Source organism: Pagrus pagrus, assembly GCF_965226575.1.
Source record: "Pagrus pagrus genome assembly, chromosome: 12".
NCBI classification, from domain to species: Eukaryota; Metazoa; Chordata; class Actinopteri; order Spariformes; family Sparidae; genus Pagrus; species Pagrus pagrus.
In genome coordinates, this window is record NC_140196.1 from 26,640,945 (window position 1) to 26,668,557 (window position 27,613).

The window sequence follows — 27,613 nt, forward strand, 5'->3', positions numbered from 1 at the left end:
TGGATCAGTTGGAGCAGATGAATGGCCTTACACTGGGCTCTGTCTCACATAAATATACTGAGAGTGACAGGTATCATCCACAGCCCATAAAATGTTTTAATGTTTCTAAAATGCCGCTCGTGTTTGGAGTCTGAGTTTACTGAGATGCTTAAGTTCCACTCATATTTCTAATATCTTTGAAATGTACCCCATCAACAGATGTGTTCAAAATCTGTTTCTCCAAAAGAACATTTATTTATTTAGATGTTATTGACCTCACCCACTATTTTACAACACTTAATAATTTTTGAAACTATGCTAACTTATATAGCATGTATTATATATATGAAAAGCAAATATAATGCCAAGCCAGTCAATAGCACCAGTAATCACAACCCCTTCAAAGGTCAAGAGATAAAAGGAGGGTCAACAGCTGCTGACAAGTGCTGAGATTATTTCCATTCTGATAACTTCCCCGGCCTTGTTACTGACAGCTGGCGTCAGGGTGCCAAATGGAAGTGAGAGATTCCATGCCCCCGCTAAAGACCAAGTGAAGATAACACTGACCTTACAGGTCTGTTCATTAAAGGGGACATGATTTAAATACTTTGTTTATGTCACAACAAATAAACATTTAATGAAATACAAACTGGGGAAGACATTTAGAGGGAGCAATTTGCTACTTGTCTCCATGGTCCTGGAGGACACCATAATAGAGACCTACTCATAATATCAATATCAATATCAATATCACATTTTTCTGATTTAACCTGTCACTTTGGCTCATTTATTGTTATCTTTTGTTTTTTCTGCTTTACTCTTCAGTCAACTTTAAAGCAATTATAAGAGTGTTATAGGAATAAAGTTAATTATTATTATTATTATTATTACTATTGTTGTTGTTGTTGTTTTAGTCACTATGTTACTGATACACTATATTAGTTTTACATTATGTTTTTTAAATTAGTAGCTACAACTGAATGTTTTAAATAAGTTTTTATGGTCCTTTTGTTCATTTATGCAATTAACTGTTTGAATAATGATTTACTACGGAGTGACCCTTGAACATTATTCCTCGCTTTTGTGCTAAAAGGTCACTCCATCTTTTACATCAAATATGACCATGATAGATTACATCAACCGCCCTGGGTTTTCTGTTGATAAGGTTTGAATTTCTGTATGTGGTGCCCTTTTTTTTATTTGTGGTGATCAGTGCTCTTCATGGTAAGTAACCATTTTGACTTTTTCCATACAACTTCTTTTGCTGCTGCTGCTGCAAAGGCAAATGACTGTGTCCGTAGCAGAGAGAGACTGTCCTGGAGAGACCTGGGTCAGAACTGCATGTGTAAAACCTTCGATTAACTGGCTATAAACTAAATGACCGTTGTTGTTAGACCAGTTAGTGAGAGTAGCAAGCATTGGTTCTATTAAAACTATATAACAATGTGAAGGTGACAGCTTTTAACTTCTGGCATAAGACCATAACCATCATATACTATGATAAAGGTGGTCTAATTATAGTGGCAGTGAATTGTTCCATCTTTGGTCAGTCCTCTTATTCATTTGAGCATGGGCTCAGATATCCTGTCAGTCATGCTGATAATCCTCAGCACATACTGTGCTGTATGTGGTGCACCTCTTTAACCAGAGGTGTGAATGAGCTTTCATTAGCTAATAGATACCTGCTTCTCCATTCAGGGAGTTCAGGACATGACATGTAATAAGAGAAGACACAGGGCTCCCTGTATTTCACACAAAGGGAGTCTGAGGCCTCCCGCTCCTCCCTCCTCCAGGCCTAAATCATTATTTAGTCGCTAGTATTAGCAACAATGACCAAGACCTGACACCAGCTCCAACACAAAGCTCTAGACAGCCAGGTAAGGCTAGCACTCTCTTAGTTCAGGTTATCAAAGAACACCAGATTAGAACATAGATTTCTCAATAGCACTGCACACTACTTAAAAATATGACTCAACATGCCCAGTTAACACTGCTGAACAGCTCCTCTTTGATTTGTAATGCTGATAAGCCTTGGACAACCCAATATAAAAAAATGAGTTACATGTAAAAATTCAACTCAGTTCAACATGCCATATTATATGAAAATGTAGGACAGACATCCCGATATAATCTGCCCTTGTTCTTTGTTTGTTGACTTATTTTGGTATATGAATGTTTGATTCTTTGAAATCCTGCCCAGCCCTTCATGGGAACAGGCAGACTTGACCAGGGATTTACTGAGCAGCTGCAAGGGATTATGCATGGTATTACAGTAGGCCTGAGTATGAGCACTGGTTTATTGATGACCTTGAGGCCCAGGCTTTTGGGCTGTTTTTAACTCTATTTTCAGAACAAGAGATTTGTTTTATCTCTCTCATTTTAGTAGTCACCTTACCTCAACTTTGCAATTTTAGGTCCTCTGCCACCACACTTTTATGGTCCCCAGAGTTTTACTGCTTAGGCCTAACTCTGGTCTTGCTGGCTTGCTGACTCCTGGCTTTCATCATTATTTACCTCAAAACATTTTAATCAAACTCACTCCACTTATCCTAATGGAAAAGTAAGGTGCTGACATTGAAAGTATTCTATTTAGTATACAAAAATTAATGCTGGAATTATAGAGGTAAACTAAGTTTCAATTCCATGTACAGTAAGTATTAGGGATGTAACTATATACTGAATTTCGCGATATCACGATAAAAAAATGCTCAGATACCGTTGTCTCACTGTAACGACACCTACCCATTCTACTCTCTCTCCATGTCATTGTATTGTTCTATTTGAACAGCAGAGGGCGCAATCATACTGCTCAATGCTTGACTCAAGCTGTTAGCTCACACAGTCGCTCCGTTAATAGGCTCATTCGAGATGAATTGCGCCTCGGCTGGATAGGGGATGAGAACAGGTGGCAGCAGCGAGGGGCAGAGGTGAAAAGCTGCAATCAAATGAGAGACAGTTTTCCAGCAGCCTTCAGTCTTACAGGTTAACATTCATGTCCTTCGTTTTCATTATTTATCTGTCAGATATTTATACTGTCGGGGCTTCTTATCTGAATCCTTACTTCCTACTTACAACTTTTTGTGTTGTTAAATATTTTACAAGCCGATTTAAATTGGTCAAATGTTTACATTGACGAAAATTATTTATTGCAGAAGTACCTCAAGTAAAAAGTAAAACGACTTGTATACAAATAATAAATGCTGTACGCATCATTTTTTTTATTAAAGGACATTTTTCAAGTCATCTCTGTCTTTCTTTTTTTCAATATTGTGATACATATCGTATCATGAGTTTTTGGTATCGTTACATCCCTACATGTTTATATACATAATTATGATTTAAAATTTGAGTAATAAATTATACTACAGTTATATTAAACACAATATTTCCTGGTCCCATGAACCCACTTATATAATTTTAAAAAGAAATGAAAGAATGCAATGTTGTGCAACAGCAAAATCAGATTTTATTAAGCACTACAGGTTGTGAATAGTGATAGTTGAGGGGATCTATGGCATACAGCAGGCAAAAGGATTTCTGCAGGCTCCAAAGCGTCACTCCTCATCAAACCCTTTCTGTTGTAGCCGGGGAGGTTGAAAAGAAAGAAAAAGAGAAAAAGCATTTACGTTTTTAAATTAGTATTGCTCTAGTGCCACAAAGCAATGTATTCATTAGCAGACTAATTTCAACTAAAGCACATCTATTGACTCATATTTGTGCTAATATTTGAAGAGCAGAGCAGCATACAAGTTCAAAGACAGCCAACAGAGGGCAGCATGTGTTAACATCAGATGCTATAGAGTGCATGCTTCAGACCTTCGGGCCAGCCTCACGGCTCTTGACACGCAGCTTGTTGACCTGAGACTCGGCGATGTCAGCTCGCTCTTCAGCCTCGTCCAGCTCATGCTGCAACTTGCGGAACTTGCCAAGATGAACATTAGCATGTTCCTCCTGTTTAGGTTAAATAAAATGAATATAGTTACACAGTGACAAGGCAAGGAGCCAAATTACGACCTTTCCACACTTACAGCTTCCTCAGCAGATCTCTTGTAAGCTTTAACTTTCAGCTGCAGCTTATCTACCAGATCTTGGAGTCTTGCCATATTCTTGTGGTCCTCCTCAGTCTGAGAAATAACAGAAATGTTACTTAATTTCCTTAAGAACTTAAACCACACATGCAAAATAATAAAGCTATAGCTACATCCAACAAACCTGATAGGTAAGTTCCTTGATACGTCTCTCATATTTACGGATGCCCTTCACAGCTTCACTGCTTTTCTTCTGCTCCATTTCCAACTCATTTTCCAGCTCCTTGACCTGGTCAAGGACAATGTTTTATAGCTAACTTTCCAAATAACTTCAACATTCCTGCTGTCTAAAAGTATACAAATCACAAATGTAAAAGAAATACTCACCCTGGCCTCGAGCTTCTGCAGCTGCTTCTTGCCTCCCTTCATGGCGATCTGTTCAGCTTCATCCAGGCGGTGCTGCAGGTCTTTGATGGTTTGCTCCATGTTCTTCTTCATACGCTCCAGGTGAGCGCTGGTGTCCTGCTCTTTCTTCAGCTCCTCTGCCATCATGGCAGCATCAGTAATGGCCTTCTTGGCCTTTTCCTCAGCATTTCTGCATTCCTGCACTGCTTCCTCCACTTCAGTCTGAAGCTGGGATGCATCTGCCTCCAGCTTTTTCTTGTGATTTATCAGGCTGGTGTTCTTTTATTGTACAATCAAGGCAATAACATTATACAATGTCCTATAGAGCAACATTTTTAAAAAGAATAAAAACAAATGTTTGGTCTTTCATCTTTCATACCTGTGAGTGCAGTAGCTGCACCCTCTCACTAACATCCATCAGCTCTTGCTCAGCAAGTTTGCGACTTCTCTCAGTTTGTTCCACAGCTGTCCTGAGCTCCTCCACTTCAGCCTGAAGCAGGTTGTTGCGCCTTTCAACAATGGCAATGTTTTCCTTCAAATCATCATTGGCTCGCAGAGAGTCATCAAGCTGGAGCTGAGCATCCTGCATAATTTTTAATACCACCAGTTACAAAGATACCGTAGTAATAATGATGCTAGCAACAAATAATGAAAGTAAGTCCCCCTTTTTTACCTTCAGATGTGCATGAATAGCCTTAAGTTGCTTCTGGGCCTCAGCTGCCTGCCTGTTGGCCTGGCTGAGCTGGACCTCCATCTCATTGAGGTCTCCCTCCATCTTCTTCTTCAGACGCAGGGCCTCATTCCTGCTGCGACACTCTGCCTCAAGAGAGCTCTGAAGAGTGTCAACCATCCTCTGCAGGTTCCTTTTGTTCTGTTCCATCTCTTCATCTTTCTCAGCTAATTTGCGCTCCATTTCTGCTTTAATCTGGGTGAACTCAAGCTGGGCTCTCAGAATCTTGCCCTCCTCATGCTCAAGAGATGCCTAAGATAGACATCAGCATTTTTGTCAAACTATATATATTTCAAACTTTTCTCCAAATTACAGCTTACATTTGGATCTATACATAGAAGCAACATAAGAGGATTTGAGGTTTTAGTTTTACCTCTGCTTCTTCAAGGGCAGATTGAATCTCACTCTTCTCCTGCTCCAGCTGCTTACGGACCTTCTCCAACTCATGAATAGTTTTTCCTCCCTCACCAAGTTGCTCAGTGAGGTCAGAAATCTCCTCTGTGTATGAAAGTAGTTGTATTTAATTCACCTTTTTGGCACTTGCAATATGTGTGTTTTGCCTGCTATGACATACAGTAATCACTGATATTTTACCCTGAAGATTCTTGTTCTCTCGCTTCAACGTCTCCAGTTGGTCTAGAGATTCTTCATAGGAGTTTTTCAATTTGAAAAGCTCAGTGCTCAAAGACCTCGCTTCCTTCTGAGAACTCTCCAACTCACACTGACACTCCTCAAATTTCTGTTTCCACTCAGACAGGACCTAAACATTGAGATTCAAGTGGTACAAAGTTTAAATCCCAACATAGAGCTCTTTACAGTTTGGCAAAAATGTGGATTATTTGAGGAAATTATACTTGCATTTTAAGAACCCTTTGAAACCCTAGGTTGCATATGAATATACTGTTTGATTTACTATTCTATACTGTGATTCTAATGTGTTTATGGGTTTTGATGATAAGAAAATACAGGTTTACTTTGTCAAAGTTTCTTTGCTTCTTGTCCAGAGCAGCAGCAGCAGCATTAGACCTCTCCACATCCACCATGAGATCTTCAATCTCATTCTGCAGCCTGTGTTTGGTCTTTTCCAGAGAGGAACATTTAGCGTTCACAGCTTCAACAGCCTCCTCAGCATCCTGCAGACGCTGAGCCAGCTTCTTTCTGGAAATAAATGAAAAACAAGTCTTGTACACTGATGCTTTTATTTTTGGGGCATTTTATGCAAGGGAATTAAGGTGGTCGGGAGCAACATGTGACAAAGGCAGTGGAATTCATATAAACAGAAATTGTGGCTAACTACAGAAGGATTTATGTACATTCAGGTCCAGTTGGCAGCTGCTATATTTTTCCAAATACGCTAGAAGAATAGTGAAGGTCTGACTTTCACTGCAGTTATACTGTCTTCTAATGACATGCAAAAAGCCTAGTGCATGGCTGATTATTCTGGGGACTATTATGGGTGCTTATTTAGCTTAAATGGGCTGTATTCACAGTATTTATTTGAATGAATGTGCACTGACAATGAGCTACATCAAATGGAAAGGAAAGACAACATAAGTCAGGAAGCTGGTGGTGTTCCTGTGGTACTTCTTCTCCCTGTCACAAAAGCTGCCTTTTTGTTGTAGTTTTTTTTACTCAATCTGACCCTTTGTTCCAGCCTCCAACCACTTATCACTTCCCTCAGGCTCATGCATTTCTAAGGAGCTTTCAGACCTGCCTTTCACGACCTGTCCACCAAGTGCCCTCTGACTTTTCTGCCAATTCTGGTCATCTGACTCCCACATCCACCTGCTTATTTGCTCTCATTCCCAATATCCCAACCTGATGACACATCTGGCTCATCTCATCATTCTTTCAGTTTATGTAACCAGCAGACCAGCCCATTCACCTGGTCAGTTTGTCATGTTGGGCATTTGCATTTGAGCCACCTATACCTGTTCCTGTTCTTGTCTTTGTGTTTTTTTGCCTGATATCTGCTACTGCTGCTGCTGTTTTGACCCGCTACCTTTTTATGACCTGCCAGCATTGCCCCAATAGATTTGTTGTAGATGCCTTGGCGGTTTACCCATATGGCCATTCTAGGCTGCTACTTTCTGAATGTACAAGTATTTCAAAAGGGTGGTGTTAAAACCATGTTTATTTGAAAAGCTGTAGGAGATTTGTGCAGTTTGCACAAACAGCAATCACATTTATTTTCTTTTGTTAACTGTTTTTTGAAGTCTTTATCTTACCTCATATTTTAGATTCAAGTTCTCTATATTGGACTCACTTTGCCTCCTCCAGTTCCTCGGTTCTCTGGATGGCATCAGTTTCATACTTAGTTCTCCACTGAGCCACCTCAGAGTTGGCCTTGGACATGCTGCGCTGCAGATCAGTCTTTGCCTCCTGCTCCTCCTCATACTGCTCCCTGAGCAGGTCACAGTCATGACGAGCAGACTGCACTGCATGGGCTAATGCATTCTTGGCCTGGATTAATATTGATAATGTGGGTATTTCTCTTGAACATGCAGCTATTCTTTAGATGTTAAGATAAATGTATACATTTTGCCATCTTCATACCTTAATTTCCTCCTCTAGTTGTCTTTTAAGATCTTCCAGTTGTTGATTGTAGGAATTCTTTCCTCTGGTCAGCTGAGAAACAAGTGATTCTTTCTCCTCCATCCGTCTTGAAAGCTCATCTAAAGGGGCAAAGTTGGGTCACGTTGTAGAATTGCATTACTTTACATTAAATAAGTATATTATTTGAATCAAAAGGAGTATAACACTGACCATTCTCAGCTTGAAGCTTGGATTTCTGGGTGGTGAAGTCATGAAGGGATCTCTGATATTCATCACACTTCGTCCTGTATTCATTCATTTGATCCTCCAAAGTTCTGCAGGTCTTCTCCAAGTTAGTCTTCATAAGAAACATTCCATAGTTCACAGGCATTATTTACTTTTGTTCTAATACAATGGGCAATATGAGTAACACAGTATGCCCCCCTCTCTCAACATTTATTTACTTCTTTGCAATAATAGTGCAATATTATGTAATATATTCCATTTTAGAAGGACAGAAGAATTTATGTTTAATTTAGCTTGGCTCATTCAGCTTGTCTAATAAGAACAATAAATTCAAGTTGGAGGTGCTCATGGGCTGATTCTAGGTATTAAGCTGTCATTATCCAAATAACTATCAGGTTCTCACCAGCCTGGAAATTTGCCGTGGGCATCTCAATAAGTACATACCTTAGACTTAACTACTTGTTCCATATTGGAGACAACATCATCCAGCTCCAGTCTGAGCTCACTCTTCTCCTTCTCCAGTTTCTGTTTAACTCTCTGCAGGTTGTCAATCTGCTCTCCCAGGTCAGCAACACTGTCAGCTTGTTTCTTCCTGAGTGTTGCAGAGGTGGCTTCATGCTGCAGAGTGGCCTCTTCAAGGTCTCTGCGGAGTTTCAGGAACTCAGCCTCCCTCTTCTTGTTCATCTCAATCTGAGCAGATGTTGCTCCTCCAGCCTCCTCCAGCCTTTCACTGATCTCCTCCAGCTCTCTGGCCAAGTCTGCTCTCTGCTTCTCCACCTTGGCTCGGGCAGCTCGCTCTGCTTCCAGCTCTTCCTCCAACTCCTCTACACGAGCCTAGTTTTTGAAACAACAACTTTAAATGTAGCAATACTTTGGGAAAACATTAGCAAATAAATGAGACCCACCAGTGCACATTTTTACCTGCAGCTCTTTCAGCTTCTTTTGCAGTTGAGCAATTATAGCCTGGTCATCTTCAATTTTGCCATTCAGCTGGCTGATCTCAAAGTCTTTCCTGCAACATTTTGTTTAATCAGTGTTGGCTGATTGAAACTGTGTAAATATTATTTAATGATCATACTAGAAGAACAATATCATGATAAATTTGTACTTTTTCAGGCGCTCCTCCAGCTGTTGCTTGTCATTTTCTAAATCCATTACAGTCTCCTGGGTCAACTTTAAGTCTCCCTCCAGCTTTCTCTTAGCTCTCTCAAGGTCCATTCGAACCTTCTTCTCTTGCTCAAGAGATCCTTCAAGCTTAATGCAAATACATATAGTTATGTAATTTGTAAAATGTTTAATGATTCACACTTACAATTTCATCTAAGTAGTGCAATTTTGATATGGATTTTTACATCATCCACTTGCTGCTCCAGCTTCGCCTTGGCCTTGGTCAGAGAGTTGACTTTGTCTTCTTCACTCTGCAGATCATCCAGTGTTTGCTGATGAGCTTCTTGTAAGGCCTTCTTTTCCTTGGTCAACTTGGCAATGATTTCATCAAGAGCCGCCATCTCCTCAGTCATGTTCTTTACCTGTGAACCATAAAAGGATGAATTACTGGATGCCTTATTAAGTTGAGGATTTGTGTTGAAGCAAATAGTTAAGTTGGATGTCATACCTTGTTCTCTGTGGCATGCTTCTCTTTCTCCACTTTAGCCAGAGTTAACTCTAAGTCATCAATGTCTTTCTTTAACTCAGAGCACTCATCCTCCAGCTTCCTCTTCTTAGCAGTTAGTTCAGCATTCATCTCCTCCTCGTCCTCCAGTCTTTCTGTCAGCTCTTTGGCTTTTGCCTCCATCTGAATTTTGTTTTTGATTAGCCCTTCACATCTTTCCTCTGCGTCACAGAGATTATCTTGCTCCTGCCAAACATTTTATCTCATTAGCAAATGCCATGATGACATGTTCAAAGGAAAATGTTAAAGTAGTGCCATTCTCACCGCTTGAACTTGGAGCTGCAGGTCATTCTTCTCTTGTAGAAGAGTGACCATTTTCTCCTCTAGTTCTTTTCTACGAGCTTCAGATTTTGCATAAGCCTCTTTCAGCTTGAGGAATTCTTCCTTCATGTTGGCCATCTCTTTTTCTGCCTCAGCAGATCTCAACAGAGGTTTGATCTTGAAGAACAGCTTCATCCAGGGCCAATTCTTGACCCCCATGAAAGAACGGACATTCCATTGGATCACTAATAATGCATCTCTAAAATATTTTTGAAAATAGAAGGCGTCAGTTAAATATACAAATACAAACCAGTAATCTTTAATGACAAATATCAGGTGGACACAAATGATACCTTCGCTCCACCATCTTCTGATACTCAATACGAGACAAAAGCCCACGAGATCTGGCTTGAATAGCAGTGATGATTTTGGAGAGACGCTCGTCTCTCATCTCCTCAAGGAGACCCAGCAATCCAGCCTTGAAGAACACCTACAACACAAATGGGTATTTACTTTGTTGCATGTTTCACTTTTCCCATTATCAGAACAACTTCAGCTAATACCTTGGTATGTCCAAATTTGTACTGGTTGTGATCAATATCAAGAGACCCAAGAAGTTTCTCAGCTCCCTTCCTGCTGTCAATGAACTGACCTTCAGGGATGGCAGCAGGATTCAGAATGCGATATCTGAAAGACAAAAACATATCTCGGAGAATCAAGTTTGACTTCTATCTATGATTATACAGTACTATATAGTATATAGTAATTATTGTATACATTGTGATCTCGTTGATCTGCTCTGTACATGCAACATCTGTTGCACGTCTGTCCGTCCTGGGAGAGGGATCCCTCCTCTGTGGCTCTTCCTGAGGTTTCTTCCGCATTTTTTTTCCCTGTTAAAAGGGCTTTTTTGGGGGCAAGTTTTTCCTCACTCGAATCGAGGGTCGAAGGACAGAGGGTGTCGTCTCTGTACAGATTGTAAAGCCCTCTGAGGCAAACTGTGATTTGTGAATTTGGGCTATACAAATAAAATTTGATTTGATTTGATTTGATATATAGTAACGGACTTAAATTAAATAATACCTTTGTTTAAAATCTCCATAGAGGATCCTGTTGGGGAAGCCCTTCCTGCAGATCCTGATGCCTTCCAGCACACCGTTACAGCGCAGCTGGTGCATCACCAGAGGATTCTCCATGGCCCCAGGAGTCTTGGTCTCATTGGGGATGATGCAGCGTACAAAGTGAGGGTGAGTAGACCTCAAGTTGGTCATCAGCTTGTTCAGGTTCTCCTACAAGGCAAGCATGGATTCATAATTATTGGCTGTTAAAGCATTCAGTGAAATACCATATTTTAGGATAAAAACAATACACAATCATAACCAGTACCCTGTGAAGAGCGGACACAGTCTGAAACGATGATCCCTTCTTCTTCTTCTCTTTTTTGCCTTCAGTAGCTTCCGCCAGAGCTGTTTAAAAAAACATGTGTAACCGTGGAGCTAGACAAAAAATAAAAACTTTATAGTAAAATCAAAAAGATATTCATGGCAGGGTACCTGAGTCAGCTCCAGCATAATTTGCAAAAAGGATACCCAAGAGCTTGAGATTAGACTTCTGGTAGAGTGCAACAACAGTCTCATTCAGAGGATCCTTGTTCTTCACCAGCCAGTTGTTGATATTGTAATCAACAGTTCCAGCGTAGTGCATCAGGGCAAAATGGGCCTCTGGTTTCCCTTTGACAATTCTGGGCTTCTGGAAGTTGGCAGATTTCCCCAGATGGTTGTCATAGAGTTTAGCTTTAAAGGTGGTATCACTGGCTTTGGGGAACATGCACTCCTCTTCAAGGATCGACATGATACCCATGGGCTGAGGTGACAAAAATAAAAGTTATTTAAAGAAACACTTTTTTATTTATTTGTATTCTTTAACATGTAGAGGGCGCAGTATCTCACCTTCTCAATCAGGTCAATACAGGCCTGCAAGTCCATACCAAAATCAATAAAAGTCCATTCAATGCCCTCTTTCTTGTACTCTTCCTGCTCCAGCACAAACATGTGGTGGTTGAAAAACTGTTGCAGTTTTTCATTGGTGAAGTTGATGCAAAGCTGCTCAAAGGTGTTGAACTGCAAAGAGAAAAAAAAGTCTGAATGTCCATCCATTTAATATTGAAGGTGCAGGTTTTATTGTGTTTTAATAAGACTACTCACATCAAAGATCTCAAATCCTGCGATATCCAGAACACCAATGAAGTACTGGCGGGGTTGCTTGGTCTCCAGTGACTGGTTGATTCTCATAACCATCCACAGAAACATCTTTTCATAAACAGCCTTGGATAGAGCTCCGACAGCATAGGTCACCTGTGGAACAGACATTATATACAGTTTTTTATTCAAAACATACAAATGATTTTTTTTGCACATGTCAGGTATATAACCTTTGTTTTTAAGAAAGATTTCAGTTGACTTCTTTTGTTTCTTACTTGAGCAACATTTTGTCCCTTGGTGACCCACTCATTTCCTACTTTGACTCTTGGGTGACAGAGCCCTTTGATGAGGTCAGCAGAGTTAAGGCCCATCAGGTACGCTACTTTGTCAGCAACTGAAGAGGGAATGTGAATACTGTTAAACTGCCTACTTAGGCCATGGTTCTCTTTGTCAGTTCTGAGCCAACCTGACATACAGAGCTTCTCTTACCTTCAGTGCCATCTGCCTCTGCTTGCTCCTCTCGCTGCTTCTGCTTGAACTTCATGTTACCATGATGCATGATGGCACCAGTCAGCTTGTAAACAGAGTTTTTTTCCTCTTGGATAAAACCTAACACATCGTAGGCATTCTGTGGAGGAGAACATGATAACTTCATGATTGGTCATATATGCAGCATAGGTACATGCAGTAACCCTGATGCTGATCAATCTTGCCAGCTTAGGCATCATTGTCAAGCAGTTTCTGTTTTAATACAACAATAAAAACCTAAGCTGGCATAACAGATACTGCAGAAAGAGCTCTGTTGTACTCAAATAAACATGTGTTTAGTTCAGCAGCTACATATAAACATAACTTTAGAGCAGAGTGTGTAGATTACATGCTCAATGCAACACAGACACACAGAGCTTCATGAGAAGCCAATGTTGCTTACTATTTTGTTCCTGTATGTGGAAAACAGCGTGCAGCGTCATTCAGATTTTTTCTATGAAAAAACACAGTCCTCTCATTCATTTAAATGGAGCAAGTCTGTTGACATAGTGGGGATGCCAAAACAGAGGGCGCCAGCAAAACAGTGCTGGGCTGCTGCTTACTTTTGCTGCAACTGGACACCGTCCAGCAAGGTGCTTCATCGTTCAATTAAATACATGCAAACCCACTTTGTGACCTGAATGCTGTATATAAACTGTTTTTCAATATCACTGTAATGAACATAGTTGCAGCCGTGATGACTTTCCAAAGTTCTATTAGTATTATAAACTTTTTTTCAGTGTTGCAGCATACAGTATGATAACTCTTTAACTCGTTAATCTGTTACTGCAACTGGACTTTTGCACAGGGCTGTTTTCAGTCTAAATCTGGTCTAATCCCCTTTCAGCCGTTGAGTTCAGCACAATCTGCTGTGCCCAGCTGAACCAGTTTCAAATTTTGGTGCAACTTTCAGTGCAAGTACACTAGGCTGTAGCTCAGGAGGTGGAGCGGGTAATCCAGTAACTGGAAGTTACTCGAAGTATCCTTGAGCAGGATACTGAACCTCAAATTGATCCTGATGAGCAGGTTGGCACCTTGCATGGCAACCTCTGCCATTAGTGTATTAATTTGTGTATGAATGAGCGAATGTGACAAATGCAAGTCCATTAAGTAAAAGGTAAGGTATGTTAAAATTGTAAAAAAAAAAAAAAAAAAAAAAAAAAGGAAAGCGTAAGAGCCTGACATCTGTTGCCATCAGTTCTTCTGCATCATCAATGGAGGCCACTTGGGTTTCCCCTTGAGAGATGAAGGCGTAGTCATAGGGATTATTAGTGATCAACAGCATCTCTGGAGGGCACAGAGAGAGGGTCAAACAGGGTCAGACGAAGTGACAACACAATTGCAATGAAAAGCCAGTGACATTGTTTTGTGTGTGTGTGTGTGTGTGTGTGTGTGTGTGTGTGTGTGTGTGTGTGTGTGTGCGCGCGTGCGTGCGTGCGTGCGTGCGTGTCTCCAGTGAGAGATGTGGGATGGTACCACAGCAATGTACTAACCCAGGAGTTCAGGCTTCTTGTTGGACAGAATCTGGTAGAAAATGTGGTAATCTCTCTCAGCCTTGAGCTGGAAGGTCACACGAGACTTCTCCAGAAGGTCTTACAAGTGACAAATGCAAGAGTGAAAATACTCCCATGTGTAAAATTAACTACGTTTTAAAACATAAATTATATTTACAATTTTAGTGCATGTATGATAAGGGAGTTTATTCTTACATGTTTCAATATCAGCAGAGGCTAACTTCCCCCTGGTATCAAAATGAATTCGGATGAATTTACCCTGAAAGGATAAAGGTTGTCCATATGAAGAAACCTGCTGCTGCTACTGATTTTGTTTGCATGGGAAATAAATAAATTTTTTACTAATTACACACTCACAAATCTGGAGGAGTTGTCATTCCTGATGGTCTTGGCATTACCAAAGGCCTCCAGAGCAGGGTTAGCCTGAATAATTTGATCCTCCAGGGTACCCTGTCAAAGAGAACAGTGTGTGTGCTCAATGTGTAATTAATATTTAAAGCTACACAAAGACATTTTAGCAGCCTCTGGTGGCATCAAGTAATATTTGCAGTTTTTCAAACTTCCTTGCCTACAAATAATGTCACACAGTAACCATTGAAATGAAAATCATTTACAGAGTTGAGACATTTTTCATTAAATGTTACACTTTACACTAGGAATAACTGGCCAAGTAAGGATAATCTATTATATTTTGGCCAGTTTAAGATTACCCATAATCCCTTCAGAACTCAACATTTGACAGAGCTTATTACTTACCTTGTCTTTGGCATGTTGGTCTTTCTTTATGCTTCCAGCTGCAATACTTGCAAAATACTGGATGACTCGCTTTGTGTTGACAGTCTTTCCTGCACCAGATTCTCCACTGTAATTGTAAAGATGATCAATGATGAATAATATCGTATATCAGAGCATGTCGTGTCGTGCTTTTAAAGTATTAGGCGTTACATACGTGATCAGAATAGACTGGTTTTCACGGTCTACAAAAACAAATTTGTGGATAGTACAGTTTCATTATTTTTGGATTAAGCATTATTATATGTTACAAAACATACCCGAAACATTATCTGTGTTATTAGTTTTTACCTGCCAGCATGTACTGGTAAGCATTGTCAGAGATGGAGAAGATATGAGGAGGAGCTTCACTCCTCTTTTTTCCTCTATAGGCAACAACCACTTCCTGGTTGTAGACTGGCAGCCCCTTGTAGGGGTTGACAGTCACACAGAACAGCCCCGAGTAGGTCTGAAATTTACAGATAAATCATTCATTTTTAACATCAACCATTGGCCATTTAGAAATTACAATAATTTATATATTGATGAGTTCAAATTTTAGAGATTCCATGTGCTTCCATCCATTATTTTTTTTGTTTTTTTTCCCATGTTAAAGAGATAACTAATGCCAATAGAACAATATTTGAAAACAAACAAACAGAAATAATTAACCATTTTATCGTATCTTGATAGGTTTCCGTACGCGGTGTTTGGCTTAGTGAAACCATACTTTAATGAACTGTAGTTTGAGTGGTGCACAGTAGAATATTTTAACAAATCTTATTTTTTGGATTGTAGGCTACTCACATAGATCATCCATGCTGCATAACGTTCTTTGAGGTTAAACAGCACAGCTGGTTCATGGAGGAAGGTCAGCATGGCCATGTCCTCGATCTTGTCAAACTTAGGAGGATTCTGTTGCAGAATCTGGGAGTCTTTGACAGTTACAGTCTAAGGAAAATAATGCAGTTTTTTAATTAATATGTAATGGTCACATAAATTTCACCTGAAAATGATATTTTCTGAGTATATTTTCTTTTGTTGTTTCTGTGACCTGCATGTGCTACCATATTATCACCAACAGTGCTCGTGTAACATTACAAAATATGCCTTCATTGTTATTGCCAGATGGCAGAACTGCCTCGTTTCATCACTCAGCTGTTTATTGTCGTGACTGGAGACACATAGTAGCCAGGCTCTCAATTGAACTAGTATTTACACTCACTCAAGGATAGATGCTTTAATTCACACATAGATTTACACTGAGATTAACACTTGCTCCTAGACAAGGACTCCCACATAAACTCACACACAGACTCACATCTAAAGTGTGTCCTGTGCTGCTTTAACTGACCCGGGTGACTGGAGTGGTCCACTTAATCAAAGTGACTAAATGGATTTAATTACATTGCTGGAACAGGTTGACTTCTTCAAGTGCACTGAAGAATGAGTGCACTTGGGAGTCTGACATAACACAACAGCAGCCTGCCCTATACTTCTGGTTATCCCCAGACTATTTCAATTTTTGTATTTCAGCATTTTGCTTACACTTATTTTTGTACATGTTGATTTTTTAATCTTAGGCTTTAGATTCATAGTAATGTTGCCATTGCAATAATAAGAACATCATATGTGTTGTCAATAATATAAGCATAAACATTTTAAACTGGTAAAATGTAACCACTGACCTTCCCATGTTGCGTTTCTACAGTGACCTTGTCTCCATCTCGACTGTTGATGGTTGCCTTCACAAACTCTTCCACCGGATCCGGGACAAAGCATTCCCTCTTTATGTCGAATATACGTGTGGATGCCTCCATGCGCTCTTTGTCCGACTTCCTGAGGTATGGGGCAGCCGCCCCAAACACAGACATCTCTGCATCCCCCATGGCTGCACTAATGTTCATACAGGTAACAGTGATTGATAAAGGTTGCACTCTGTATTGAATACTTCATCTTAACATCTGTATTATGATGCTTATATACTATTGGTTCCAATGACTTTTTATCCTTATTTCAGTAGTATTTGGAGGTGATCTATGAAGAAATCCATCTTTGTCCTCTACATATTAAATCAACCTTTCTATAATATGAACATCTATGTATGCATTAGGAAGGGAAAGAATTTACCAGTAGGTTCAACTCAGATGACAGGTGAGCTCAGACTTCAGAGTATAAGTCAGTGATCCACCTGAAGTGGGCAGACAAAACTGCAAGTAGGATATTTCAAGGCTATCATAAAAATCAGAATTACAGTGTGTATATATATATATATATGTATATATATATATATATGTCAACTCACATTAACATTTGGTTCTTATATTTCTTAATAGTATTTTGGATAATTACTTGGTTAGTTAAAATCTGGTTAGTTAAAATCTTCAAATATAGCTGACTAACATGTTTTAACTTAACTATTTTGTTAAATGAGATCAGATTAAAATGTATGTATCTTTAGTTAATAAATGGAAAATACGTTATTAAAAAAACAGCATGAATACAAAATACAACCAGTTGTGCAGACTTACAGAGGCCAGGTGAAGAGGAAGCAGCTGCTAGACCTGCAGGGAAGGCAGGGATCAAATATATAACCCCAGATAACCCTGCCTTACAAGGCCAAGGGCACTAGCCTGACTGGCTAACTAACACACACAAACACACACACACACACAAACACACACACACACAATGTGGTAATCGCCATCACTTTCATCACTTATGGCAGGGCTCTCTGTGGCTCTCATGATATCTGGCCGCCCTCTCTGCTCACATCCAAAAAATGTCATTTTTTGGGAGCAACGCCAGGAACTGTCTCCAGCGTAACTCATGTGTGACTCACCCAAACATAGCCTCTCTATCTGTAATTCTACTGCACTTTTTAAATTCTTTTCCAACTGAGGACTGGTTGTGGACTGAAACCATATTCTATTTATTGCCTGTGGGGAGAAACAAAGCGGAGCAGAGTTTAACAGGAAAGGTATGATATGCTACCTAGTTAAAAATACATTTTGAAGTTATATCACACATTAGGTGGCGGTAATTTTGTAAAATTTGTAAGGCACGCAGTGCGAAGAGGTTGTCTTTACTTTTCTAAGAGCCAGGTGCGCCAGGGCCTGGCACATTGATATACACTGATCAGCCATAACATTACAACCACCTGCTCATATTGTGTAGATGCCCCTTTTGCCACCAAAACAGCGTTGACCTGTTGAGACATGGACTTCACAAGGTGTCCACGTCCATGTCACTGAAGGTGTGGTTGTCTCGATTGGATTGAGATCTGGGGAATTTGGAGGCCAACACCTTGAATATGTTGTTGTGTTTCTCAAACCATTCCTGAACCATTTTTGCAGTTTGGCAGGGTGCGTATTCCTGCTGAAAGAGGCCACTGTCATTAGGGAATACCATTTCCATGAACAATTCCTTGGTCTGCAACAATGTTTAGGTAGGTGGTACGTGTCAAAGTAACATCCACATGAATGGCAGGACCCAAGGTTTCCCAGCAGAACATTGCCTAAAGGATCACACTGCCTTCTTCCCATAGTGCATTCTGGTACCATCTCTTTTCCAGGTAAGCGACGCACAAGCACCCAGCCCTCCACATGATCTAAAAGAAAACGTGATTCATCAGACCAAGCCACCCTTTTCCATTGCTCCTTAGCCCAGTTGTAATGGCCATTGTAGCCGCTTTCCGCAGCGGACAGTGGTTAGCATGGGCACCAGTCTGCAACTACACAGCCCAGTAGTTGCAGACTGGTGGTGGGGGGGGGGGACTGCTACTGTGTGTCCCTGCAGAAAAGGTCATAAAAATCATAATTCTGATTAATAGTGGATGGGATGTTGATGGGTAAAATACATCTCTAATTTGAAAAATGACATTACTTGCAGCGACCTGCAGAAACGATATGTGTATCTCTCCCTTAACAGGCACATATGTGCACAAGGATCTGCAGATTAACTTAACATTGATTATTTGACACTCCTGACTTGCAGACAGGATTGGTAAGTATTTCATGTTGAGAAATGTTCTGAGTTCACCTACACATCAAATGTCACACGCACAGTCCAGATTCATACAGTATAATAGAGCTTCGACAGAGCTGTCTGAAAGTATTTATTTCAGAAGTTTTAAGTTTAATTTTGTTTCATCTGGAGAATTTCCTCTGCCCTATCAACTGAAGCTTTTAGTTTTGTTGCTTAAATGTGCCATTTGTTTTGCATTTTGAACACGCCTGTGGTCGTTTTGAACCCGCCTGTGGTCATATAAACAGAGTGGCCAGAGTGAAGCCTTGTGACTGATGATCAGGTTATGGACAGAAATCCTTTGGAATCAATCTCCTAAACCTGGCCAGAAAATCCCTCAGGCCGACCGACAGATTTGAACCCATAATCTGTCAAATGAATCTAGAAACCTTGCTGTGAGGCACCAGTGCTAGCCACTTTGTAACTGTGCTACCCAAGCTGTTCTTCATCTCCAACTTGCCCATGCTGTTGGCAAAACTGACACAAAAGAACAAGACTGCTAAATGAGCTTCCCTCTCGAGGGGGGATGTGCCATGTATCAAGAAGAGGCTGAGGGATGTATTGTGTTCAAAATAGTTACTCATATTATACATAGTTTATTTATGCAATTCATGTGTGTATTCCCAGGGGCCAACAGTAATGAAGTACATTTACTTGAGTACTGTACTTAGGTAATAGTTTGAGTATCTATTTACATCAGTAGACAACTGATACAGATTCAAGTCATGGAGTTGTGTAGTTTGTCCACTACGGTGTGTTCCATGCTATCATACTACACTAAAACTACATGGAGCGTACCCAAGAGCAGAGCCATCCTGTCAAGTCAAACTGTGTTGTCTATATTTCTATTTGCTGAAAGGATTAATTAATACAAAAGCAATTCTGGACAAAAATCATCAGTTCAGGCAGGAAGTAATGTAAGTTGTTGCACTTGGTAAAACCGCTTTATCAATCACATTTCCTTGGACTAATTAATCAGTCTATTTTAAGGCTTCGATGGTTGCATTCACTATGCGAAAGTCTCCCCACCCCACCCTTCACCTGCATTAGTCATTGTCTGTTTGTAAGCAATGTGTATCTTTATTTCTCTGTTAATTCCCTCTGCTTGCTTATGCTAATTTATTATCAGATATTTATTTTTCAGAAGTGGTTGGGTGATACCTGCAAATTAACACTTGTTTCATTACAACATACTTAGCACAGCCAGGCTTTAGGTCTTATTTATATACTGAAGACTGGTTGAGCTACATGTGGTTGGCATCCTGTCAGCAACCACTATGTACAATTCAGTGACAGCTCTTTCATGACTTCCTGCATGTAGTGCTATGGGCTGGTGAAGTACAGCTGACACAGATGGACAGACTTCAAAGAAATGAATACTGAGCCAGATTCTATTACAAGAACATTTGTTTCAAATCAACATTCTAGGACAAGGCCTGGCTTCACAGTTTTGGCTAAAGTACCTATGAAGTGATCACCACTTTAAGGTCAAATAACCCTAAAGACATTATTAAATATACTGAAAAATGCAATGTCTCTATTGTGCATTACTTATACTTGTATTCAATGTGTTGTTTTTTCATTAAAACAAAGATGCAAAGTGCAAATGTGTATTAGAATCATTGTAAAGAAACATGTTTAAATTTGCTTCTTTTTTTTTTTGCTGTAGTAAATCACTAGAGGTCAACAGTCACTTTTGTCATTGTATATCTCAAGTCTTGACCCCTTAAATTCCAGCCGTTAACTCCTAAACAAGTGATTATGTGCTGTTCGCCAAATGTAATAATATTCATATTATTGTGATAGTATGTTGTAACAGCATATGCTTCTATACAGTATAGTATTTTGTACAACCTCAAATGTTGAACACTGCAAATTTTTTGAATTGCCATCTGCAATTATGTGCTTTTTGTAATCTGTTTTTGAACAGCTGATTTACAACAAACATTTTAACAGCAACATTTTCAATATTTGGCCTTAGGGACTGAATCAAGTCATTAAGTCTAATGCCATATACTGTATTTAACACCATAGATTCACAATTTTTGTCCTAATACTTTACAATAAATGAATGAAAAAGTCCTGTTGTGTGTGGTCACTTCTGTGCTTCCAGGAAATCGCAAATAGAACTTAAAGAACAATGAGAAGCTACTTCAAATACCCCAATAAAAATAAATACTGGGGGTATACATTAACCAACTTTTACAAAAATGTAAGGGGTAAATTAAAAGTGAAATCTACTCCTAAACAGTGAGTGCTCTATCCATAACGAGCAGCACTCACCATCATTCTTTCATCATGTTGGCATCAATCATGTGTGCAGGTTATTAATACTCTGAGTGTGATGGATATTAATAAACCTTTTGTTTGCTACCATGCCTGACCCCACCGCCTCCAGCTGCTGACAGTAAATCTGTTTACCGGTCACGCCATCAGTGGCATTTCCAGCCTGATAGCAGCCGGGGAGATAAGAGCTCACTTTAACCAGAGCTGAACTGAACCATTCAGAGAAGACACAGTCATGGGGAAAAAATAACCACCAAGGCTAAACAAAGCTTGAACTGATAAAAGTATTTATTCACTCAGCCATAATTTGGCTGGTATATTTTAAACACTGACGGGTTTAAAATGTTGTTATATTACTGAATATCTCATTCATCATTTTGATGAATATTATTAAAGATATAGCCACAGAAGTTTCCCCATGAACCACCGATTTTCTTTGGCAGTCATCCTAGGATTAAACTGCCTAACCCAAATGTAATAACTAACCCTAACTCTTGCAAGGGGTATAGCTGTATATACATAACAGACACCCATTTACATAGAGTGTCTCAATTCAAGGGCATAATTAATCCTTCACTGTGTTCTGTCATTAGAACTGCATTCAGTCAGTAGGAAACATTCCGACATATTTTTGTCTTTTGGAAGGAAACAACATGAGGCCTCATGCATGTCCATCTTTTTTGGCTTTCTGCTTTGGAACATTTTCAGCAACAGGACAGGGGAGAGCAGATCAGGCAGGCAGCTGTTTGTGTTTTCAGTCAGTGTTTTATGGAGGATTAGAGTTGAGATCCTGCAGCTGACAGCCCCACTGGCTGCCTGGATGCCACACAGATACCAGGCCCCTCATGGATCTGAACTGGGAGGAGTAGCACAGGGAGGGGTGAGTATGTGCTACATCCTCCTTCATTTATCTGATATCACAAATAATATTAACAATGCTAAAGAAGAAAAACAAAAATTGACGGACACTGACGAAGATGCAATTTAAACAGTGGTATAATTTCATGGTGATGCTTTAATCAAAACAAATATTGTGTCTAACATTGAGGGTCTTGAGCAGTGGTTGTCTTTTTAAGGCCAGCGCCCCCCACTATCCATGATCCAGGTCCCCATCAAATAAAATGTGGGCAAATTGTTTTTTCCTGGGTGTTGACGATTAGTCTGTTTATAATTATGATAGTTAATATAAATAATAGCATAAGACATAATCATAATATTTATTATAGCGTTATTATGGATCCCATTTATGTTTTCACAAGACCTGCCCTTCGGCAGCAGCACTACTGGATCTGTGCAGTACACTCGCAGTTTGGCAGTTTGGTTAGGTTTAGCAAAACATTGTGGTTTAGGTTAAAATAAGTACCTGATGTTACTGACTGTGACTATGACCTAACTCTACTACATTAGTAAGTTTAAAGAACTCGCCATTGACTTGACCAACCATCCATCCCAGACCACTCTTGCACTTCTCCTTGCTTCCCCCTTTGAAGCTGCTAGAAGTCACCACCTAACAAGAAACGTAAATATGGATTGTGATAAGCTGCTCTCATAGTCGATCTTTATGGTCGTTTTTCTGATGAGGACAGGCTGCTGTTGCACCATGTATGTCAGTTGATTGTCCATCAAACCATGAAAACTCCAGCATCAATACGTACAGGTGTAGTTCTGCATGATGGCTCCATCACTAACCCACTTTACAATAAGGGTACATTATTATCATTAGTTAATGTAGTAATAACCATTGACTAATAGTCAATTAATAGTTAAGTAATGTGTCAAGTAATCATTTACAAATGTGTTCATGTTATTTAAGGTATTCATACATTATTTAATTGTTTATTAATAGTAACAATATTAACAAGGACACATTAATCAACATTAATTCATGGCGTAATAACATTAACTAGCAGTCAATTAATAGTGAACTAATGTGTCAAGAAATCATTTACTGATGAATTGTATTAATATGTATATATCATTTGGTAGTTTATGAAGATTTATTTATTTACTTTTACTTTATTTTATTTACAGTTATAACAATAGTAACGATACATTACTTAACATTAGTTGATTGGGTAATAACCATTTACTTAAATTCAATTAATAGTCAACTAATGTTTCAAGTAATCATTTACTAATGTTGTCCATCTTATTTAAATTGTTGATTCAAACATTATATAATAGTTTATAAAGCCTCTATTAACAGATAATAAAATAGAAATGTTAATTGATGAATAAATTGCATTACTAAATCCAGTAATTAGTAACCATCATTAACTAGCAGTTCACTGACTCATGTCTCCGTTAATCAATAATTAACGGTGTTTGTGTTAACTATATATTATTAATTTATATGTAGTATTTTAACATTAGTTAATAAAATCACAAGCATTAACCAAGTTGAAAACCTTCATCCATAAAGTAAGACTTCTTAAATGCGTAAGAGTGCCAAATAAGCACCCTTAACGATAATTAACTATTTATTAATGCTCCTTGTGACCCTTATTGTAGCGTTGAAGACATTCATCACTAAAGGAAGACTTCTTAGGGCGCACTCACACTATGCAATCCGTATCATGCACAAGCACGTTTGACCCCCAAAGTCCAGTATGTTGACCTAGTGTTGAGTGCTCCGTACTGTGCTCAAGCACGATACACTTTCTTGGCCCTGGCATGGTTGGAAGACGTGTGCTTCGGCACAGTACAGTTGCTCATGCACGAACACAAGCACGTGTGTGCAACGTGGATTGAAGTATAATTATGGATATTAAGGCGCTTTGCATAATTAAGAAATCCAGGAATGTGAGAGGGCTGTCTATGACCAAAATGACACAAAATAAGCCACACAAAACATGACGTGATGACATATGTACAAGAGGTAACTGTGTTTTTTTATTTCAAATGAAATGATAAATAAAATAATTGTATTTACTTTTAACATGTAGCATAAATTCTCAGAAAGCATTAACAAAATATTAATTATGGTTGAATATTGCTTATTCAGGACTATCATGCATCTATGAAGTGTTATTTAAGGAATACATGTTTTCAACTTTACAGTTAGGGTCACTATGAGCATTAATAAATAGTTCATTACAGATAAGGGAAGCTTATTCAGCCCACTCATACATTTATACTTAGGGATGACTGTTTTCAACTTTACAATAAGGGTCACAAACAGCATTCATCAGTGGTTAATTATAGTTAAGTAATGTTGGGACTGTAACTGTGGATCTGGTGACAAACATTTTAACAAACGTCTTTAACAAGCATCTACTAATATTATTTAATACCTTAATTAATATCTCATCTCATCTCATCTCATCTCATTTTCTTGTCCGCTTCATTCCTGATTAGGGTCGCGGGGTGTTGCCGCTTTATCTCCCCTTACAGGGGGTTGCGGGGCTACTGGGGCCAAATCCAGTTCTCAATGGGCGAAGGCCAGGGTACACCCCTGGATGAGACGCCAGCTCATCGCAGGGCCCTCTGATGGCAGAAGCTGCCTCGCAAGGTGCCAACTGCACATCAGGAGCCTTAACATAACATAAACGATAGTAAATGATGTGTTTATGTTAATTGAGGTGTTAATTCGTACTTACTTACTTGACACATTAGTTAACTATTAATTGACTGCAAGTTAATGGTTATTACTCCATGAATAAATGTTAATCAATGTGACCTTGTTATTGTTGTTCCTTTTAATAAACATTTGAATATTGTATGAATAAACACCTAAAACACCATTATCACCATTATTAAATTATTATTTGACACCTTAGTTTCACCAGTACCTGCAATTTCATTCCAAAAAACATGCATCACAACATGCATTGAAATCTATTATATGGTGGCAATGATTGAAGCAGGCAAGCTTGTGAAGACAAAAAGTGCCCATGATAACCAACTTGCAAGTCTGTGTTTAGATTGGCAAGGAAAAGTCACCCCTGCAGACTGACTGGCCACCATAAATGAGTCATGATTAGCTTATGGCTATGCTGGTGAGGGCATTAAAGCCAGCAGATTTTTGTACAAAAATATTTTCCTAAATCAATGTGGAGACAAGACAAAACTAAACATGGTTGTGCATGCTTTGTTGTGACTAAAGGTGTGTTTGATGACCAAACTGACATACAAAGCTAAAAGTAGCACACACTTGTCAGGGCACACCATGGTTACATGGTGTTTGGACAGCAATACTGATGCTAAAGTTAGCTCTGTCTGTGTGTGTGTGTGTGTGTGTGTGTGTGTGTGTGTGTGTGTGTGTGTGTGTGTGTGTGTGTACGCACCGATTATCACACTGGCAACTTGTGTAAATACTACAAAACAACAATCACCATGTGAGCACACAGGAATTTTTCCAGGTGGCAATAAATGACTTCATATACGCCATTACACATCACATGAAACTTTTGTTGACTGTAAGCCATCGGCCATCTCAGAGTAAATTTCAATGTCACAGATGAACCACACAGTGGCAGTGTTAATTCATAAATACATGAAAGGATTTAGCAGGAAGAACGATTCTTATATCTGTCTTATTCAGTGTTTCAACTGAGGGGGGGCAGATATAATAAATAAATCTGTCTTCACATTATGTTTGACTGATCTAAAGTCTATGAGTGGATTTAAAGATGATGAATCACTTCGGATGCACATTACACATGTAACCCCAGATAACACCACTAATGAAGTATAAGTGAGTATTTTTAGACCCCTAAAGCTTATCAAGGCTTCGTCTCTATCTTGCCTCCAAATCTACTCAGCATCTGTCTCTCCTCTTGAGTTTTCTATCATATTTTGAAAGGTTGTAATGTGTCTTTATTATAAACAGCAAACAGATTGCTTCCAATGCCATGTGTCTGATTTGGTGACATTTTACATTTGGTTGGTAGCAGCCAACCGAACTTCTCTCTAATTCCTGTAGATGTCAGCAACACAAATGTAATGGTGGTAGGCAGTGCCACAGTATGTTAGTTAAGACATTAGTTGTGCTCTTGGAGATGTTGTAATAAAGACGGATACAATATGAGAACCACTTCATTTTATCTTTGTTCAGATCTGTAAAAATGAAGTTGATAACATAATTTCTGTGTGGCAGAAAACTAGTTTACCATCAGATTGAACCATGGCAGCCTAGATAACAAGCATCCGTCTCCCCCTCAGGCAAGTGTGTGTTGCAAATCGATACTCAACTCGTGTCTGTGCAGGAAACCTGAGAGAAATACATATGTTAACGTCAGTGTTAAGCTGTGTTCGCTTTTAGCTGTTTCAGGAGTCTTTAGTTACTGCTGGTGAAAGCACGTTTCCTGTACTGTTGCTTCATAATAAAAGCTTTAAAATGACATAATAACGAGTGGCTTTTATTGTGAAGAAGTTATAGGTATAACTTGTTTGTAACCGAATCAGATTCAAATTGATGGATGGATATTACATAGATTTTTCATTAAATTATGAATTGTCAGTGTTTAGGTTGGTTTGGTCAAGTCTGCATATGCACTACCAAGACTTGAACTAGCAGAAGCTATTTTGACTATCTATCTATAAAGCTACTTCATTTTAATTTATTTAACAATTAATTGTAGCTAGTTTAACTACTTCCCCAAATTTAGCTATTAGGGGAGAACAGGGTAAGACGACCCACTGGGTAAGATGAGCCACCTCCTGTATCTAGGTAACCGTAAAAAAAAAGTCATCATGTGACCACCAATTAAGGAAGTGTAGTTCACATTAGTGAAGCAATGTTGGATTCAAGCACATGGAGAGAGTAGTAAGCAAAAAAGAATTGTTGTCATTCAAAGTAAATTCACCATGTCTTTAAAGTTATGAGTCTTGTATCTTAATCAAAACAGATATGTTCTGGACATTATTACATGTTGATTTATGTCAGTATAAGCTACAAAACAATGTCAAGTTTTAACAAAATGGATGTTGTGGGGTAAAATGAGCCACTGGGAGGGGGGCAAGTTGAGTCAGTAACCCTAAATCTGAGCCACACCAAAAAGTGGTCAGAAATCGTTCAATGCATACAGACACTACACTTACACTTAAATACATATGGACTGACACCCATGCATGCACACACGAAAAACACACATATTCTGCCTGTCATTGTTACAAGTTAATGTTGATGTTTAATCACTGATACATGTGTTACCATGTTGTTGTCATAAATGCCAAATTGCTGACTAATGTTCAAGTTAAGTCACACACAAACATGTTATGCATATACCAAAAGCATATGTAGTCTTTCTGTAGCGAACACAAAGATCACAGTTACTGAAAAATGTTTGGTTAACATTGAATAACGGGACACAAACATGATTTTACATTAAAGTAAGAGAATTTTTGCTTTTGTTTAATTTATGGCATTAATAAAGTTTAAAGTTGTATCAGAATTGTTTGATTTTGTCTCATTTTTATATCAAACAGTA

The 27,613-nt window shown here is 39.0% G+C and overlaps 1 protein-coding gene and 1 long non-coding RNA gene across 9 annotated transcripts in view; one reads left to right on the top strand and one right to left on the bottom strand.

Moving 5' to 3' along the window:
* Positions 1–16,818, top strand: part of LOC311266627 — a 99,346-nt gene extending 82,528 nt beyond the window's left edge. For 6 of the 8 annotated variants that reach the window (XR_014623746.1, XR_014623747.1, XR_014623748.1 and 3 more), the window contains 2 exons: positions 10,961–11,103; positions 16,582–16,670. This is a non-coding gene — a long non-coding RNA (uncharacterized lncRNA). Of the gene's footprint in view, positions 1–10,960; positions 11,104–16,581 lie in introns of all 8 variants that reach the window. The other 2 variants (XR_014623751.1, XR_014623745.1) reach the window with 2 other exon arrangements.
* myh7l (myosin heavy chain 7-like) lies at positions 3,462–16,777 on the bottom strand (the record flags this gene model as incomplete). Its single annotated transcript, XM_084369054.1, has 37 exons — positions 3,462–3,554; positions 3,796–3,930; positions 4,008–4,103; positions 4,192–4,296; positions 4,395–4,691; positions 4,792–4,995; positions 5,086–5,394; positions 5,516–5,640; positions 5,737–5,902; positions 6,117–6,300; positions 7,409–7,605; positions 7,699–7,817; positions 7,909–8,035; positions 8,368–8,757; positions 8,845–8,935; positions 9,032–9,177; positions 9,276–9,452; positions 9,539–9,781; positions 9,860–10,115; positions 10,210–10,346; positions 10,420–10,543; positions 10,940–11,145; positions 11,243–11,322; positions 11,410–11,719; positions 11,806–11,976; positions 12,061–12,210; positions 12,333–12,451; positions 12,547–12,685; positions 13,769–13,872; positions 14,079–14,177; positions 14,295–14,358; positions 14,457–14,549; positions 14,856–14,961; positions 15,049–15,076; positions 15,183–15,339; positions 15,678–15,821; positions 16,559–16,777. The coding sequence occupies 37 exons, from the start codon at positions 16,775–16,777 to the stop codon at positions 3,534–3,536; spliced, it is 5,838 nt and encodes a 1,945-aa protein (XP_084225180.1). The 3' UTR covers positions 3,462–3,533.
* Positions 16,819–27,613: the final 10,795 nt, after the last annotated feature.